Below are 17,822 nucleotides of genomic sequence, written 5' to 3'. Positions count from 1 at the left end.
CAGGCGTTTGCGTTATTTAAGCGCCGTGTCTAAAACTAAGAGCAATTGTCAAGTCTATGACTTGCTCTATACCACCGATAAAATCCCACTAATATAAATTGCACACTCAAACGGCTGGACTGACAAAATCTTTATATGGAGTTATTTGAGAATCTGGATTGAAAATGTTTTATTTTATTCGCAAGTAGCACCGCGGGGCATAACTACTTATTAAATGTAAATTATTCGAATGTTGTAGCTTGTTTATAAAACAAATATTTATTTCATGGTTATCGTTTCTCCGCATTTACATTTTTACTTCTTAGGTGACAAGTGCTGGGATGCATTAAAATACATGCTTATTTTGACTTTCGAAGGAAAACGTTGTAAGGATTCCGGCAGTCCTGAAAATATTCAACGGTTAGACTCCTAGAAAGGGTTATACAATACATCATTCGCAAAATAAGACGAAAGATAAATCTCTTACCTATTTTAATGGCAAAGAAAAACACATATGTATCACTGGATCTATTCTATATTCATCAAAAACCCGTTGGAATGAGTTACTCTGTTCAGTCAACACTTAACAATTAATCTTCAATCACACCTGAGATTCACACTATTTTGTATCTTATTAAAAAAAAAACAAAATATCTTTTACAATGTTGCATATTTGGGATGGAACCAGCCTGTATGTTCAATTCACATGTTATTATACCACAAAATCGATAGTTAAAAATCAAAAGTCAAACTAATCCGTGCAATATGTATCTGACTAACAACAAAAAATGAAGGCAAGACTTTCCAACCATTTTTGCTTTATCCTATCATTTTTGAGCCTTATTGTTAGACTTTCAATTGAATATGCTAAAGTTATATTCCTCAGCCTCCCGATGCCACGACGTGCCACATTCCCGGTTTCAGAAGGGTCGAGGAACACCAAAAATAGTTCAAATCTGTAAAACCACATGTCCCAAGCTGGGATAGATTATTCTATTGGTCTACCTCATGACAGTTGTGAATAGAGAGTCTACCACCACCTCCCAAAGTAAGAAAGCTCTTGTGGAAGAGAGATGCCACTCTATATTGTGTATCGTGCTATCCCGCTTCCACATCTACATTATAATCTTAGAAGAGGCGGTAGGATTGATACGATAATAATGAACCATTTCAAACCGGTAAGTTGGCAAAATGGCCGCTCTACGTATCCTTCAAATTTTAAACTAAATTATTTCTTAACGAGGTACCTTTCATTCATAATAAATCTATTAATTAATACTAAATACATTTAAATTAAACTACAAAATTCCTTAACACATATCACATAACAAACAATAATTTACCTATTAAATAATGGCATTACATCCTTCGAAAATATAATGACAAATATTGTTTAAATAATACTCGCTTATGGTTACAAAAAGTTAAGGCAAGTGAGGCGATGCATTAAAAATGAGGTGAATACAATACAATATGGAAGACATAGGATAAAATGAAATATATAAATAGATAATATATCGATGATTTGACAATTGGACAATAATAGGGCTATTAATGTTATAGATATGTTGAAAAAGGCTATTCTTACGAGGTGACGTCAGAAATATATGGATTTGCATGGAATTAGGCATGTCTAGACAAAATATGTCCTACGTAAATTTGTTTGAATATTCTAACCAGTGTTACGGTACTTGCGGTTCAAAACATATTCATTGCGAGGTTTACAAAACGTTTCAATGTCTAATTATCTTCATACATTATAGAAAAATACATATACATATATCGGAATGATGCGGTGATCATACTTCGTAAATTCATAAAATATCACATCTGTCTAGTGGTTGTCACAAAATTATTATTAAACTAAGTACATTGTTACACTAAATAAATAAGAAATATGCACACAGAGAGCGATCCAGGGATCTTTGCCATGAAAAATTCAAAACTGATAATAGTGTTAGAAATTGCTCAATTATAATGAAACACAAAAAGGAATTGTTGTTGTTTCCCTACTTTCAAATATTTCAAGCATGGACATGAGCCCTGATTATTTTATCTGGAGGAAAACTTCGATCTGTCCTTACATATCTTTGTCAAATTTTATGACCGAAGCTATATTCCTCCCTATAATTCTAAAACTGGACCGCTCTTTGGATGCAAAAATAAATCTACGATTACGTTAAATTCCCAATCCATTATCTAATTTTGGTTTGCTAGTAAAGCTGCACTCATCTCTTGTTGAGCCTGTACCAGAGCGCGGCGGCGGTGAGCGCGTGCATGAGCACGGTCGTGGAGATGACGAGCGCCATGTTGCCGCCGATGTCAACGTTCTCCATATCCATCTCTTTGAGGAATGTCTTTGGTGTTATGTAGTGGCAGTATTCTGGAATTGATATTTGGAAGGTTATTATCGGATAGCTGTTGATCGGAGAGCATTTTACTAGGCTGTTATTGGCAGTGTTAAATTGGTGTATTTATAATTTTTGATATGGATGGTACAAAAATTGAACTAAAGTTTCACCCTTTATGATCTAAAATTATGACTTTTCAGAAGTCTTCATGCCCATTCCAGCCTGTGGACGTCACATTGGAGGGATGTCACACGAATTAAGGATTGATTATTGCAATTACCCACTCATTCAAAAAATATCAATAGAAAAAGAAGACATAACAAAAAATATCTCACCTTTGGAGCAATGCATTCGAGTCCTATTAAATCCGTAAACAGAATGCACGGCTACATGGAACCCTGCCCTGAAGTAGGAGATGTGGTGTAGCCAGCGGAACTGGTACGGGGTGTCCACCAGCGCCAGGCAGAACCCGAACACGGAGAACAGGCAGGCCAGCACCGGGCCGATGAATACCGCGATCTGGAAAGGGAGTGGGTTCATTATTCGGTTGCATACGAAGTTTGGAATGGCAAGTTACATCAGAGACCATGAAAATGACAACTAACTCGGTCGGAATATATGGTCCTATGGTCGCAATGGTCGGAATAATATTAAGCTATTTAATAATTACACATTTTATATATAGGCTATTTGACTCAATGTGGCTCAAACCTGCGTAATAAGCGTGTGAAGAAGCATAAAATTTTAGAGATATCCGAAAATAAAAAAAATCTTAGACCCGAATTGATTTCTTAAGTGTTGAATGCCGGTAAAATAAGGCAGCTTTAAAAGTTTCATAAATATTTCAAGTGGAAAGTTGTTTATTTATTTAACATTTTCTTAATTAACTTACCCTAGTAGGTGTGGTAGAGCCGATGAAGTAACCCCAAGCTTGGGCACACAAAGAGGTGGCGACGATGGTGGCAAGGAATAAGGTTGCTCGCGTCGGCTCTAGAGGGTTGTCCGTCAACCAGTACGACAGCACCACGTAGGATACACACGATATCATCTGAAATATAGAAAACTGTCATGAAGGTTTTGAAGGGCAAAAGCCTTGTGTGTCAGAGGGGCTAAAAAAAAAACAGTCAGTTTTGTAAATTACTTGTTTATTAGTGACTTCTTCCACGTTAGACAGACAACTAGCTTGTCCACTTCTGGAGGTTATAAACAAGTATCTTCGAAAGAATCATTCAACATCCAAATCAAAGATAGGGCTAAACCACAGAACAGATTAACTCAGTTTACTACGTACCAAATTGTTATCAGGTAATCGAAATTACTAAGGGATAGATAAATAAACCTCTTTTTTGGAAGAATTTTCTATTTAAATGTACGGTTTGAAAGATATGCAGTTATTTAATCAATCTAAAGAAGAAAAAATAAACAATAAAATTTATCAATTTAAATACGCGGAACATAACATAATCATTGGTATCATATTTCTTTGTATTATGAAACCCTGGCTTCCTTTGCACAAATACTTAATAAACAAAGATGGTCCTAAAAATAACTTATCGTTTATAATGCCTTTAATAATTGTAGGGAAACTTTTATTTTCTTTTTTTTTTATTGTCTTTTGTTTCAGCCAAAATACAGGTCAAGAATTATTCTCTACATATATTCATTGTCTGTTTTAGAAAACTCCTGTACATTAAAAGATACTTTCATTATAATAATGAAGAAGCGAGTCCCTTTTATTTTCAATCAAGTACAGAACTCTCTACTAATAATAATGTTTAAGTTCGCGGCTCCGCCTTTGGTACCTACATAATTACTGTGTCAAAAATAGCTTATGTCCTTTGGTTGGGAAGATATGGATTATCTTATTTCATATAAAATTATGTTAGCTATGGTTTAACCGATATTGGTGGAATTTAGTGAAACAAACGCACGATTTTTTATTATACAAAAATGAAATTTTGATTCTTACCTGAAAAGGTAGTTCCACGGCTAATATTGATACTATATATGGTCCTAAATTATACCATCGATTGAAGTATTCTCCTCTTAATATATCCATTTCTAGTGGAACTGAAACAAAAACATATGATAAAAGTTAATTTTGTGAAACAGAATAAAGAATTTGAAAATAAATCTTTATTTCTACTAAAATTATAGGTATATCGAATACAAAGCGAACCTATATAATTCCATAGGCCTATTTAATCATAGGCTTAATAATTTTATCAATTTAAATTAGGTATTATCAACTTAGGCGATAATATCTTCGATAAGTATACTTCCTTAACAATTTATGCAAATCACTCAATTTCAATGCGCATACCAGAGTGACTGATTTACGCAAACAAATCATTCTTGATCAAAAGCGGAATAGACACGTGACAATTATAACGGGGGACATGAATGGATCATAATTTAACTGGTTTAATAGTGCCAATTAAAGGTAAGAATTCTTTACATGCTTATGATTGTTACTCTTAAGTTACTGTTACGCTTTTTATGCTCATAGAGATGGAAAATGATATCGAACACGATCACTTCTAGATTTTAAACTATGATTAGGTATGTGTTAGATAGGGGATTTGTGATCTGTAAAGGCTTATTCATATTAGAGAGTCCTTTAAAGAGTGGTATAGCCATTTTACCCATTGATCAAAAACGTGTTTCGTACGTATAGCTGTCTGCATACCCCGGTTTCTCAGTCGGTCTGTCACTATTGCATGAATCGTATTAGACAGGCAGTTAACATTTTCACACATTTGCATTTCCAGCCAATTTGAATGAAGCAAGTGCATCGTTCATTTTGGACAGAAGATATAATTAACCATTCTTTTATACACCCGAAAATAATAGTAATAGTAGCTTGTTTATTTACTTCACATAACACAAAGAGAGACTTCATTGCAAATTAAGACTACGACCAAAAAGTATTTACGCCTTTAATTGTAAAGATGTTAATGTACTTACATGATAATGTAACAGACATCTTTCCAGTGTAGACAACAAGTAACATGGATCCGTACAAGTAAACGTAGTTGCCAAGTACAGAACCCGCTTCACTGCCGACCCCCAAATATAAGTAACCGAAGATTAAAGCTATCACCACGTGCGCGGCCACTCGATACATGAACAAAGACTGGAAAAAAAGAAAAAAAGGGTGTTACTTCTTGCAATAGTTTAAAAGACGATTAGGTTTTTTCGGACTCCCACACTAAGGACTTTGATCATTGTTTTAGCCGCGAGGGTTTCACAAACATTTGAGTCACACGCACAAAGACACCCAGGCTCAGAAAGAGTATTCGTGGATCTCACAAATGCTTGTCTTATGCGGGGATCGAACCCGCGACACGACGTACACAGTTGGTTTCATTTTGAATTTAGAATGTCATTGCTTTTTTGTTTTTGCTGGTTTGCGTGTAGGTCAATGCGTTTTGCTAAATGGGAGTAATTTAATTTTATGGAAGTTTGTTTGGTTTACAAAGCATAGTATTTTTTAAACTGCATTTGTAAAGAGATAACAAAAGGTTTATAAAATAATTTAGCACTTCCATAAGTTAAAAATTTCAATCGGCTGATGAACATTATTGTATTTTGTAAAATTTATTTGTTAGGAATTGACTAGTTCTTCAGAAGTCTGTTTTATGAATCTCTATATTTCTATACTTACATAGTTCCTGGTCGTCATTAAGTAATTCCTATATAATAGGATCCAAGTCTGTCGTAGTAGCCCCGATTGTCTGTAGATATTCTTGGCAAACTTCTGTTTCTGTTTCATTTTCGCTACCGTTTGTTTTGACTTCAAATCTGAGGATATGTCTGAAAAATAACCATTTACTTTCATTAAACACCTGAATCTTCATAACAATTTATTCGCCTTTTTAAATTTTTATATTCTACTCCAAATAAGCCTTAAGAAACCAATTTTTGGAATCGAATTAAACTAATGTTCAATACTGTTTTATTTCGCATGAGATCCATCTTAAGAACATAACAGGTTGGCATCCTGTAATCGTTAGTTCTAGCAATTTCCAAGACTTCCTCTACAACTCCCCCCAATACAACATCGATAGTGAACGGTCTAATTAAGTCTGTATATCTAAATACTAGTCGTATCTTACCAATTTAGTTAGCACAGCTTTTGCTACTTTCGGAACTAGTTTAAAGTAGTGACATACCCATAGGGCTCGGTAGAGCAGGTATAGTTGGAATGTGACTTTCCCAGCTGCCGTTCGCGATCGCTGCGGGTTTGAACTGGGCCATAGTCTGTGCGCTTTTCACTAAGTCCACTTCATATTCGCCTGATGCTACCTCCATCACTGAAAATTAAAATAAGTATTTTTAGCCATTTCGAATATACAATTTCTGTTAAAGGTTACGGAGGTTTCAAAGGCATCCTTTAGTTACGTAGAATCAATATTCGTCTTAGTACCTAAGTCACTAGAATAGATTGTCATTAGATTTTTTTAAGTGTATTTAAAGACATCTAAGAATCATACTAGCGGCTGTCCTGGCTTAAACTCTGACACTGACTGACATATATCAGACATACGAAAATAAGGAGAATATATGTAGGTAGGCATGTTTTATTCATGCGAGTTTAAAACTTTCAACACTTTGTATTAAAAGAAGGCATTCATTATTCTGAGCTTATAACATACTCCGCTTTAGAATAAAGATCTCGTTATTACAAACTTCTAATTTCCTTCCTCTATCTATAGAATGAATATTCGTAGGTATATAGGATTCTTAAGGAATCATCAACATTTTACAAAAAATAAATAAATACGTGTGACATGTTTAGATGATTACAATGATTGATTAAATGTTATCTAGTTTTGATTACTTGACTTATACACAAAATATCTAACATCCTTCGATAAAGCTGTTCAGGGTTTACTCTAATTTATCTAAGATACGTGTATTAGAAGTCATTAGAAGATATGATTAAAGTAACAAATTAATTTTGGCAAAGTGGCCTATATTAATCAAGGTTACACGTGTTACATTCGTCTAGCGATTCGGTTTAACTTTTTACTGCTCCGTACTCATCGGCCTAGCCTTTTCCCAACTATATCAGGGGCCATCTTCTAGTCTAACCGGATTTAGCTAAGTACCAGTGCTTTACAAGGAGCGACTGCCTATCTGACCTCCTCAACCCAGTTACCTGGGCAACACGATACCCCATAGAGATTAGACTGATTGTCAGACTTCTAACTACTTGTAAGAACGGTCAAAAATGCATCAGGCCCCAATTTAACGTGTCTTCGACGGAGGAGCTCGTTATACATAATGGCAGAATTGGCAGATGAATTAAAGGAAATAGGATAAAAATGATGCTATCCGTAAAACTCTTAAGCATCTTATTATTGAAAATTCATTGTATTGACAGTGAGTGTTCCGCCCCGTAATGAATTTCTAATTATTGCGTAGGCAAAATGTTTAAGACAATACGAATAGTGTCATTTTAGTCCAATTTCCATTCTTTCATGGTGTTAACTTTCCCCAATAAGGAATGCAAAGACCTTATTTAAATTAGAACAGACGACCTTCATGGTAGAAAGGTGCACCTTTTCACTAATAATTCGATCTTATCTAAACAACCGGTCTTTGGTTACCAATATATCTACACCTATTGGTATTATTACGCAACTTAAACTTAGGTAATGGTGTAATATTTTCTTCTACCATGGGGTTTCTTGCGTAATCATAACTTGTCAAGTGCCAGCCTGACCGTACAATGTAAGTGCATATATTACGATGTGTATGACTCAATAAAAAGTTCAAGATACGATTTCGAATTACAATATAATAGCTGGTATTGTTACTTAAATTTATAGCCGTCAATTATAAATCATCATACTGATGAATTAATAATTTATCGAAACTCTTAATTTAAAAAATGATTTTGTTTTGTTGCTATATATTCTAAAGCTGGATTTACCAAATTACCGAATACTAAATAATATTTAGTTTTACTTATGTCATATTCGAAAATTGCTCAGTTTTGTAACTATAGTGTAAAAATGGAGGATTGTATTAGTCAAAAAGTCACCGAATTTGCACATGTTGCACATCTCTAGTAGACACAATTTGCCAATTATTTTTTTATTAAATATGCCATTGCCATCCTCAGATTTCTACAATAGAATGCAAAGTGTGATATGCATGCCGGTTGAACTCTACGCTACATGCATGCCTTGCAATAACGGTATATTGTACCCAATATTGAGAGCAGGTAAGGAAATTATTAGGTCATTGCCACGGCATGGACGACCTTTAGAGTTTTGTGTCATCAATGACGCTTCTTTGTGGAAATTACGATACTTTTTTAAGAACAGTTTTAAATTCAAGGTATTGTAGAGTTCGATTATGAATTAACCGCCGGCGGCATGATTTTTGGAAAGCATAATTATGCAAACTATTGTATTCGAAATTTAAAATCTATAAGTAAAATGTGACTTTGAATATCTATAATAAAAATGCTTATCAGCATAAGTTGTTAATTCGATATAATAAATATGTTAATTCTTAACCCTTGCTCGCAAATCTCAGTTTTAAACATGTGATGCTTAACGATAGTTCAAAAGTTCAAAAAGTCCTTCTTCATTTTTAATCAATGAAACCAGTTTCTTACCATTGTATTAATATTTCATTTAAATGGGTCGTAAAATGTATCAGTTGAGTTGTTATAAAGCCGGATGGAGGGCCGATAATTATGTAGGCATATGAAGCTGTATATGACAAGACCTTATGGGTATTATAATTTATATTCAACGCGTGTTTAGCGATGGGTCGATAGGAGTACGGCGAATCTATGTGTCAGTCATATCAATGTATTTAGCTCAGTCCAAGGGATATATATCCTACGGACTGAGCTAAATACTACACTAATTTACAATATATATTGTAAATTATATGATTTAAATTTTAGCTTAGATATATTGTCTTTCAAAACTAAAGGGTTTAATTCAACAGTTATTTATAATCCCAACATAATTCTGTAATTGAAACTATAAATAACTGTTGAATTTCTCACGCAATTTGTCACAGTTTAGTACGTTTTTATTATTTTTAACTTTACGCTTCACGAAATAAAGATAATTATTGTATTACAATGCTGAGAATACTCACAGAAATCAGCTGGGTTATGGTAAGGTGGGCAGTTAAGGCCAGCGCTTGCTAACGCTGGTATCAATCTTGCTCGGGGTCCACTGTACAAGGTGTTGCCAGCTTGTAAGCAGTAGACAGCATCGATTTTCTCGAAGAGCAGGGCGGAAGGCTGGTGGATTGTGGCGATGAGGGTCCGGCCGCCTCTAGCCAAGCTGTTTAGCAGTGCTATAAGAGAGGCCGACGCTGAAGAGTCCAAACCCCTGGGGAAAGAAGAAATGATGCATGGAAAACTTGAACTACCAGTATACAAAACAAAAATAGATTGTGTGTCTTAGCTCAACCAACATTTTTCAAACTTCAGTGTTATTCGACTATTTGTATATGAACCTTCACTATTAAGGTAGTTCAACATATCCTTATTTAGAATCACTAGGTGATGTCTATTTTTTTTAATGTTTTCTTCAAGTCCGTTTAGCTCTTGTTTACCAAGGATAACGAAATCCGAATTCCAAGGTGATATAAATTTATAGTTTTTCCCTATTCCAAGTACGGGCACGGAAATTTTGCGGGTCGTCTCGTCCGTGACCAATTTCCATAGCAGAACAATACACAGCATTGTTTGGCAAAACAAAAAGCATATCTAATCAGGGAATCACATCGTAATGACGGTGTTTTGTCGCAGTAATAATAATGTGCTCATTAACGAACCTTCCGCTTAACCATGGTTAAGAACTAATTCGCCAAGTGTTTCAACCTTTTGAACTAGTAAATTAACATAGGAATTACGTCTTCTTAGGTCGTAAGGGTTATCGAGTTTTTTTTTTGCCTTAAATTGATGTACCAAATTTGAGTGGTTTGAAAATTTACCGAGACACATTTTTGGTGGTTAAAACGGTTTAGACAAAAAACTTAATTATGTACAATTTAAAATTTGAATCAGTATTTGATAACCTTCGCACGATTTGTGGCATTATCTTTGTGTATCAAGGTTTTCTGGCGTAATGCTTTATAAAGCATCCGATATGTCTCGGGGATGTGTTTAAGCAGACCGCTTCCGTGAACGTAATCAACTTTCTCAAAAGCAAATATTTGTTCTTCCGTATAAACTTTAAACAGCTGATAACACTCGGTCGATACTCGATCTTAATTTAGAACGATGGTATCATTACAGAGTGAAATCTAGAAGAATCTAAGAAGTCTTGCATTTTGAGGAGGAATTAGTGCTTTCCAATTATTATTTTTTATTAACGACAGCGGTTAAGATTTTGACCAGGGTTTGTTTAAAATCATTACCGGTTAAGGAACTTTTTGTCCATGGTTTTTTTTAATCATTGCAGGGGAACTTACGTGGTAGGCTCATCCAGGAACATAAGTGAGGGGTCAGAGAGTAGTTCGAAGGCTACAGCCAGACGTCGCCGCTGCCCTCCGGAGAGGTCGCGGCAGAGGGTCTGCGCTGTGCCGCTCAGACCTAGCAAGGCAAGGATCTCGTACACCTGTAACAGTGGAAAACGTTAGTTTGGGTCTGAATTTGCAGCGTTTTATTCGAAAATAACTTTGTCTTTATCTTGTTAACAAATAATATACGAATAGCGCTCTATTCTGCAGTTAAGCAGTTACACGTCCTTTGGCCTAGTTTGATAATGTGATAAGTAAAAGAATTTGAAAACTAGGAAGATTTATTTCAAAATCTGCCAAAGGATTTTCACAGAAACGTCAAAGTCAAAATTTCCATTCAAGTTAATATTTAAAATTCTTCTTTCAGTGTCGGTCTTAAGTTATCAGCAAAACAGCATTTTCGCGTTTCAGCGTAGAAAGTAATAATATACCTTTTCTTTCCTCTCATGGGCAGTAAAGTCGGCCAGTTTAAGAGCAGCCGCAAGAGACATGGCTTCGTACACAGTCAGATGCTCACGCAGGTCATCGTGTTGGCGGATGTATCTCGCTCCGCCGCGTCCAGACGATTTCGATGCGCACGCGCATACGCCGTTGATGTATATCTCGCCTTTTGCTCCTCGCGTTCTAACGGTTTAAAAGGATAGTTTAAATAATAAATTCCCATCTTGTTCCGTTTAATAAAAAGTATTACAGTGTAAATATAAAAAAATGCATTTGTTTTTGTTAAACCTGAAATATTATGAGAAGCTAGAAATTTGATTTATTCTAGTCTTGGATTAGAAGTTATTAATAAAAATATGTATGCATATGTGATTATCGTCAAAATGATTAAGTCGTAAGCGACCTTTAAAAGTTTTCAAGTCTTGACAATAAGCCTCCTTAATCATACTCTTGACACAAAAATTCTTATGAAATATACCGGTTTTTGACATCTGCATATGGATGAAAAACTGATAATTTTTTTATTATGCAATAACCATGAATAAGGGAATTAATAGCAAGTTAACAAGTAGATATTGCTTAATTAAAGAACCTTAAGTGCAAAACAAATAAAGTTTATTTTTGTTTAATTACGGTTGATCATTCATAAGGTATTAAGGTATTTATTATTGTTCCATGTTATTGAGGTAGCATCTTCACAGAGCCTACAATGGGCGTTTAAATATAAACATAACATAATTATGTTTTTAATTTAGCGGTGCAGAACTGGCCCGATGTAGCTACTCATTTTAGTAAACATTCGGTAATTATGAACACAAATGAATTTCTATAGTCTTTGGCTAAGACAAAGGCACACGAGTCGTTTTTAAACAATTGTCAAGGTAGCCAGTCTTAAGCCCACTATGTCATTTAAAGTAGTTATGTATATTCATTATAGCCCTTTATCCTAACCTGTAATTACGTAGACTAATAATAAGTTAAAGCTAATTATCGCATTTTATTGCCTGTTTACCGAGTTGTTGAGGTTAATAAGGTACTCCTTGCAGAATAACTTAGAACTGCATAGTGGGACAATGGGTGTCAACGCAGGTTTTTATAGTTTGGACCAGTGATAAATGGAATCCTGGATATACAGTTAGCTTTTCGTGTTGAACATTTTAATAGATATCCAACAAGTGCCATACTACGCGACGCAGACAGTGCTCAAACCAAGCAAACTTTCTATGTTACTAGAAACTGATATAAAATACTAGCTGTTTCCCGCGACTTCGTCCCCGTGGGTAGAAGATATAAGTTATGATTTAGGTATACCTGCCGGGTTTTTTTCACACTTTCCATATATCTTAGCTCCTATTAGTCGCAGCGTGATGGTTTATAGCCTAAAGCCTTCCTCGATGAATGGTCTATTCAACACAAAAATATTTTTTCAATTTGGACCAGTAGTTCCTGAGATTAGCGCGTTCAAAAAAACAAACTCTTCAGCTTTATATATTAGAATAAAGTATAGATATGGAAGTATAGATTCTAAATACGAACTATTATAGAGATATTACACCGAGACACATGACAAAATATTGCGGTCATAACACAAATGTTTGTTCTGGTTGCAATCAGTGATTTGAAAAGTTCAAAATTCAAGTCCGAAAATCGGCAAGTCCCCGACAACGCCCATTATTCTCTTAGATCTCACTGACTTTTACTTTATATTAGCAGTTTGTACTAGCAACTAGGTACTTACGAGTATCCAGCGAGGATGTTGAGGAGTGTAGTCTTGCCAGCTCCCGAAGGACCCATTATGGCAGTCAGTTCTCCAGGCTTGAACGTCCCGGATACATTCTTTAGAATTTGTTTTTGTTCTGAAACAAAGGAGAGACCATCGTCAGCGTATCGTTAGAAGAGAGGAGAAGCAATTCTTTCCGAACAGTCTATGAATATTAACTAAGTAATTCGTAGGTTTAAATGGTTTTTATTTTTTACTGGTAATATCAAAAGTCGTCAACGTATCATTTTTTGTAGACAATTGCATGACATTTTTTGTATACAATTGCCTTAATTGAAGTCTGAGCTTGATTTTTCTGACCATTTAAAGTTTACTTCTTTAACCGACATGATATCAATGTAAATCTTTCACTTTTTCAAAACATTCGGTTACTAGAAATTATTCTTCAGACAGGGGTTTAAATAGTCCAAAATGACTGGACTATTCTAATATTTATAAGCAGTTGTGCCTCTACATGCAAATCAAGATAGCAATTATAATTATAATAGTATCTACTTAAACTTTAACCTGGTCGGTAACTCGGTAAATTAATGTGAATCATGCGATAATCTTTATTATTTAATACGCAGATAGCGCCGCGCTGTGAAGCGGATATTATTTGCAATTAAATACAAATCTTACTATCTTTCTTATATTATAAACGAGAATTTTTTTGTATGGATGCTTGTCCCTCTTTCACGCGGAGTAGGAGGACTAGAGTACTAGGAACAGATAGTTTATAACCAGGATTAACAAATTGGATAGTTTTTATTACGATTTTATGTTCCCATGGGATCGTCTTCGATTTGTAGCGAGCGGGCCTGCGGGCATCACCTAGTATACAATGGAAAAGACTAGACTCGAACCTGTGACTCCTGGCTATATACGACAGTGTTCATGTCCCTATGACTCATGTTGAAATATTATATTATGTCTATTACAACTTAATACACTTGAGTTTTTGTTTAACTAGCTACAAACCTGAGTTCATTCTTAAAACACGTAGGTATATAATAGAAAAATAAATGGTTATTTAAGATCTCTAGCTGCAATATTTTCCTATCCTAAACATATATTTTGACTGAACAAAACTATTGTATCCAAATGGTCACTCAAAAAAATGTGAAACGTTTAAATAGTACTTGCATAACAAAAACGATTTCACAGCCATAATATACGCGTAATTTAAAGTTTCTTTTATAGAGACGAAACATAATTTTTCCATGTAATAAGAATAGCCATTATGCATTTATGTAAATTGTAAAACTCTGAAATTTATTCATTGTAAATCCGACATTAAATATTTAAATTAGTACAATGGATTATAGCGAAGACGTTTATTATTAATATCAGGAGGTTTTTACTTTACCATCTTTCCTTAAAGGAGTCTGCCCATTACACCGTTCCATAACATGACCGTGCTATGGACGTGTCCGGCAAAAAAATATTCTCTACATTAAAAAGGCGACGATGCTGGTCGGTAACGGCACGGGCTAGTGGGCATGGTCGCGTACTTTTTAATACAGAGAATATTTTTTTCCTGACACGTTCTTAGAACGGTCATGGTATGGAACGGTGTAGTGGGCAGTCGCCTTAAGGCATATTATTGCGGTCTTTAAGCATGACGACAAAGTAAAGGTCTCGAGTCGAGTCTGGATGAAGCTGGCACAGGACCTTAGAAATTAGGACGAGAAAGGCAGTGGATGAAGATGATGATGATGATGAAGGCTGACAGCGCATTAAACGGTTTCCTTCATTAAAGAATCATGCTTTGCAGCTATAATATGCGGGCGAAACCGCGAGCAACCGCTAGTTTGATATATTTCTACCTTCAATGTCTGAAACGGGTCGTTTAGTTGATGTTTATAAATCATAACATAGTTATCGGTTATTAATTGACTTCATTAGGTATAGCCGTCATGTTTACATACTATGATTCCCAGTAAAAGTGATAACTGTCATTTATATAATGAAATGTATCATTATGATATAATAACATGGACTTGTTGTGGTTGATCACATCATAAATCTTGTTCTCTACGATAGGTATGAAGTGTAACGGATCTAAGTAATTGTTGAAACCCACTTTTGCCTCTGTTTTTAATAGAGGAGCTGTTTTTTTCTTATCCAAGCTTAACATCATCATCATCTATTCTGTATAGACTACTGTTGAATGAAGGCCTGGTCTCGTTTATGTATTTAATACTTTGTCTAACAATAGAAGGTGGTAGGTCAATCTAAAGAAGAGTATATTAAACTTTTTATAAACCGATATTTTTGCTTTTCGCAGCCTTTTCTACATTTGCTTAAAGTTTTACGGTTAAATACTTAGGCAGGTAATAATGATACAGCAATCGTATGCACTTATTCATAAGACTAATATATTTAAGCTAACTTTGCCATTGACACAGATAGACGATAATGCAAAGACCTCATCCTTTCACCGCCGACCTCTTAACAGTTCTATCACTAAGGACGCTTTACGCAATAAAAATAAACTTAAAACGCAAACTTCTTAATCACAAAATTAAATTACAAAGTGATGTTCATAAATAGCTATTTGTCTCTACAACTGCAAAAGTTGATCGATCACAGGTTAAGCTACACTTGATGCGGTCGATCCAATATTTGCAATATCGTTAATAATCACGTTTCATATCCTAAATGAAACAATGAAAATCTTTCTTTTCTTTTTAGTGCTAAAATTAAGAAGAAAATTACTTTCCCGGATTATATAAGTGTCTAATATGTTTTACATTATCAGTAGCAGCATTTTAACTGGAATATTTAAATATCATCAATTTACGTAATTGGTTGCAATGCAATTGCAGTACCTATGAAGTAAAATAAATGAATATCGTGCACCAGCAATGATACACATGTAGTTTGTTAACCACAACGTGAATTGTGCTCCCGCTGAGATAAAAAGTAATGATAAAAGAAGTCATCCTATCTACGTAGTATGTTTTTTTTATACACTCGCTGTACAGACCTTATTTTGTTTAAAATACGAGTATTTTATTTTATTTCAGACCAATTATGTAGGTATATAAATTATATAGCTTGTTTGATCTCATCATCTCCAAGGATATTATGATACGTCTAAAACACAATCACCAAAAAAATTTCATAATTTATTTAAATAACACATATTTGCTATAAATACACTTCACTCCCTTTGTTAAGTTTGACATTAAAGACGGAAAGTTTCGTAATGAATAATTAACTATCTGAAGAGCTGTTAATTAGTCTTTATTATTACAGTGATAATTAAAACGTTGTGTTGGCAAAACATGGCTGATTGGTTGTCCAATTTAAAACAGATTACGACGTAGGTGTCTGTGGTTACACGTATAATTAAAATCTATTTAAATTAACGCGTGATAATTGTCATTCTTATAGTTTTCGAACGTTTGACGTCATTTCGTGGTAACCAATTTTTATTTTGAAGCTATTTATACTCATTACGCAAGGATTTAGAGATTGTTTATCTGAAAAGCTTGCCACATTGTCAGGTCGATTGCGCATTTTGTTTAATAGCTTATATATTTTGTTGCTTGAAAATAAGAATTTAATCCTTGTGTCGCGTAGGGCTCCACCCACATTCAAGCTACTTGCACAAGGACACCCAGACTCAAAAAACGCATTCGTGGATCATAAAAAATATAAATGCTTGTTCTACTGTCGGATCGAAATCGAACCCACGACACTTCCCGCTCAGTGAATTTAGGTGGATGAGTGCATAATTATGTATAATTAAACTTATACAGTAACGTATACGTTGTTTATAGCAGAGTAAATAATTCATGAATCTATACTAATATATAAACCTGAAGAGTTTGTTTGTTTGTTTGTTTGAACGCGCTAATCTCAGGAACTACTGGTCCAAATTGAAAAATTCTTTTTGTGTTGAGTAGACAATTAATCGAGGAAGGCTTTAGGCTATAAACCATCAAGCTGCGACTAATAGGAGCGAAGATACAATGGAAAATGTGAAAAAAAAACAGGAGGGGTATAAATCATAACTTACATCTTCTTCTACCCACGGGAACGAAGTCGCGGGCAACAGCTAGTTTATAATATGACGAAATGTTATGTAGCTCACACGGTATGAACTTAAAGGTATCTTTTCTTCGGTTCTTCGTCAAAAAGAAGTATTCCGACGAAAACACTAATTTTAAATACAAACATCTTATCTTTTTCCATACTCTAATGATTGTAAGACACTGGCTATTATGTCAATAGCTATGAACATTCTCTAACAGTATATTATGGTTGACTTTGAAAGAAAATTCCTCAACAAATTAAAACTAATGGAACCGCTTGAACATAAATTAGTCGCTTAGCTAATAATTATCACATAATGTTCGTTTGTTGTCAGTTAATTGATTACAAAGTCTTAGGAAGTGACTGAACGTTTTCTTTGCAAAACATCTTCTGAGAAACTGTTGTGATCACTGAACATTACTGAAGCCTACTCTGTAATTGGAAACGTTTCATTAAGAAAATATTACGTTAGATTTGATGTCTAATTGCCGATAGTTAAAGGAGTACTTGATACAATAATGTACAAGAAGATTTCAAAGTTCGAGCAAACAGTAAACAAACATTAAATTGTAGCTTTCGGTGAAATATACATTAGTAATTAGTGAAACTACTTTTATGAGAACCTATTGTAAAATCCATCGTTACCAAAGCAGCTGTCCTCGTGAAAACATGTGTTTTTATGGAATTGGAATATTTTACATGATTATTTATTTCGTAACGGTTAAATCACGTGTATCGGG

The 17,822-nt window shown here is 34.5% G+C and overlaps 1 protein-coding gene across 1 annotated transcript in view; it reads right to left on the bottom strand.

Annotated features, from left to right (window-relative positions):
- Window positions 1-496: 496 nt before the first annotated feature.
- Window positions 497-17,822, bottom strand: part of LOC113497699 (ATP-binding cassette sub-family G member 1) — a 36,567-nt gene continuing 19,241 nt past the window's right edge. The window contains exons 3-13 of the mRNA XM_026877388.1: window positions 13,015-13,132; window positions 11,267-11,459; window positions 10,788-10,933; window positions 9,462-9,700; window positions 6,506-6,646; window positions 5,998-6,146; window positions 5,298-5,466; window positions 4,300-4,400; window positions 3,223-3,378; window positions 2,666-2,849; window positions 497-2,362 (exon numbers count right to left, since the gene is read on the bottom strand). Of these exons, the coding sequence (XP_026733189.1) occupies window positions 2,208-2,362; window positions 2,666-2,849; window positions 3,223-3,378; window positions 4,300-4,400; window positions 5,298-5,466; window positions 5,998-6,146; window positions 6,506-6,646; window positions 9,462-9,700; window positions 10,788-10,933; window positions 11,267-11,459; window positions 13,015-13,132 (1,751 nt within the window). The 3' untranslated portion in view covers window positions 497-2,207. The remainder of the gene's footprint in view (window positions 2,363-2,665; window positions 2,850-3,222; window positions 3,379-4,299; window positions 4,401-5,297; window positions 5,467-5,997; window positions 6,147-6,505; window positions 6,647-9,461; window positions 9,701-10,787; window positions 10,934-11,266; window positions 11,460-13,014; window positions 13,133-17,822) is intronic.

The sequence above is a fragment of the Trichoplusia ni genome, chromosome 9 (genome assembly GCF_003590095.1).
Source record: "Trichoplusia ni isolate ovarian cell line Hi5 chromosome 9, tn1, whole genome shotgun sequence".
In the NCBI taxonomy this organism is placed as follows: Eukaryota; Metazoa; Arthropoda; class Insecta; order Lepidoptera; family Noctuidae; genus Trichoplusia; species Trichoplusia ni.
Note: the sequence above shows the minus strand (reverse complement) of the source record. Positions and strands in the feature narration are given on the sequence as shown.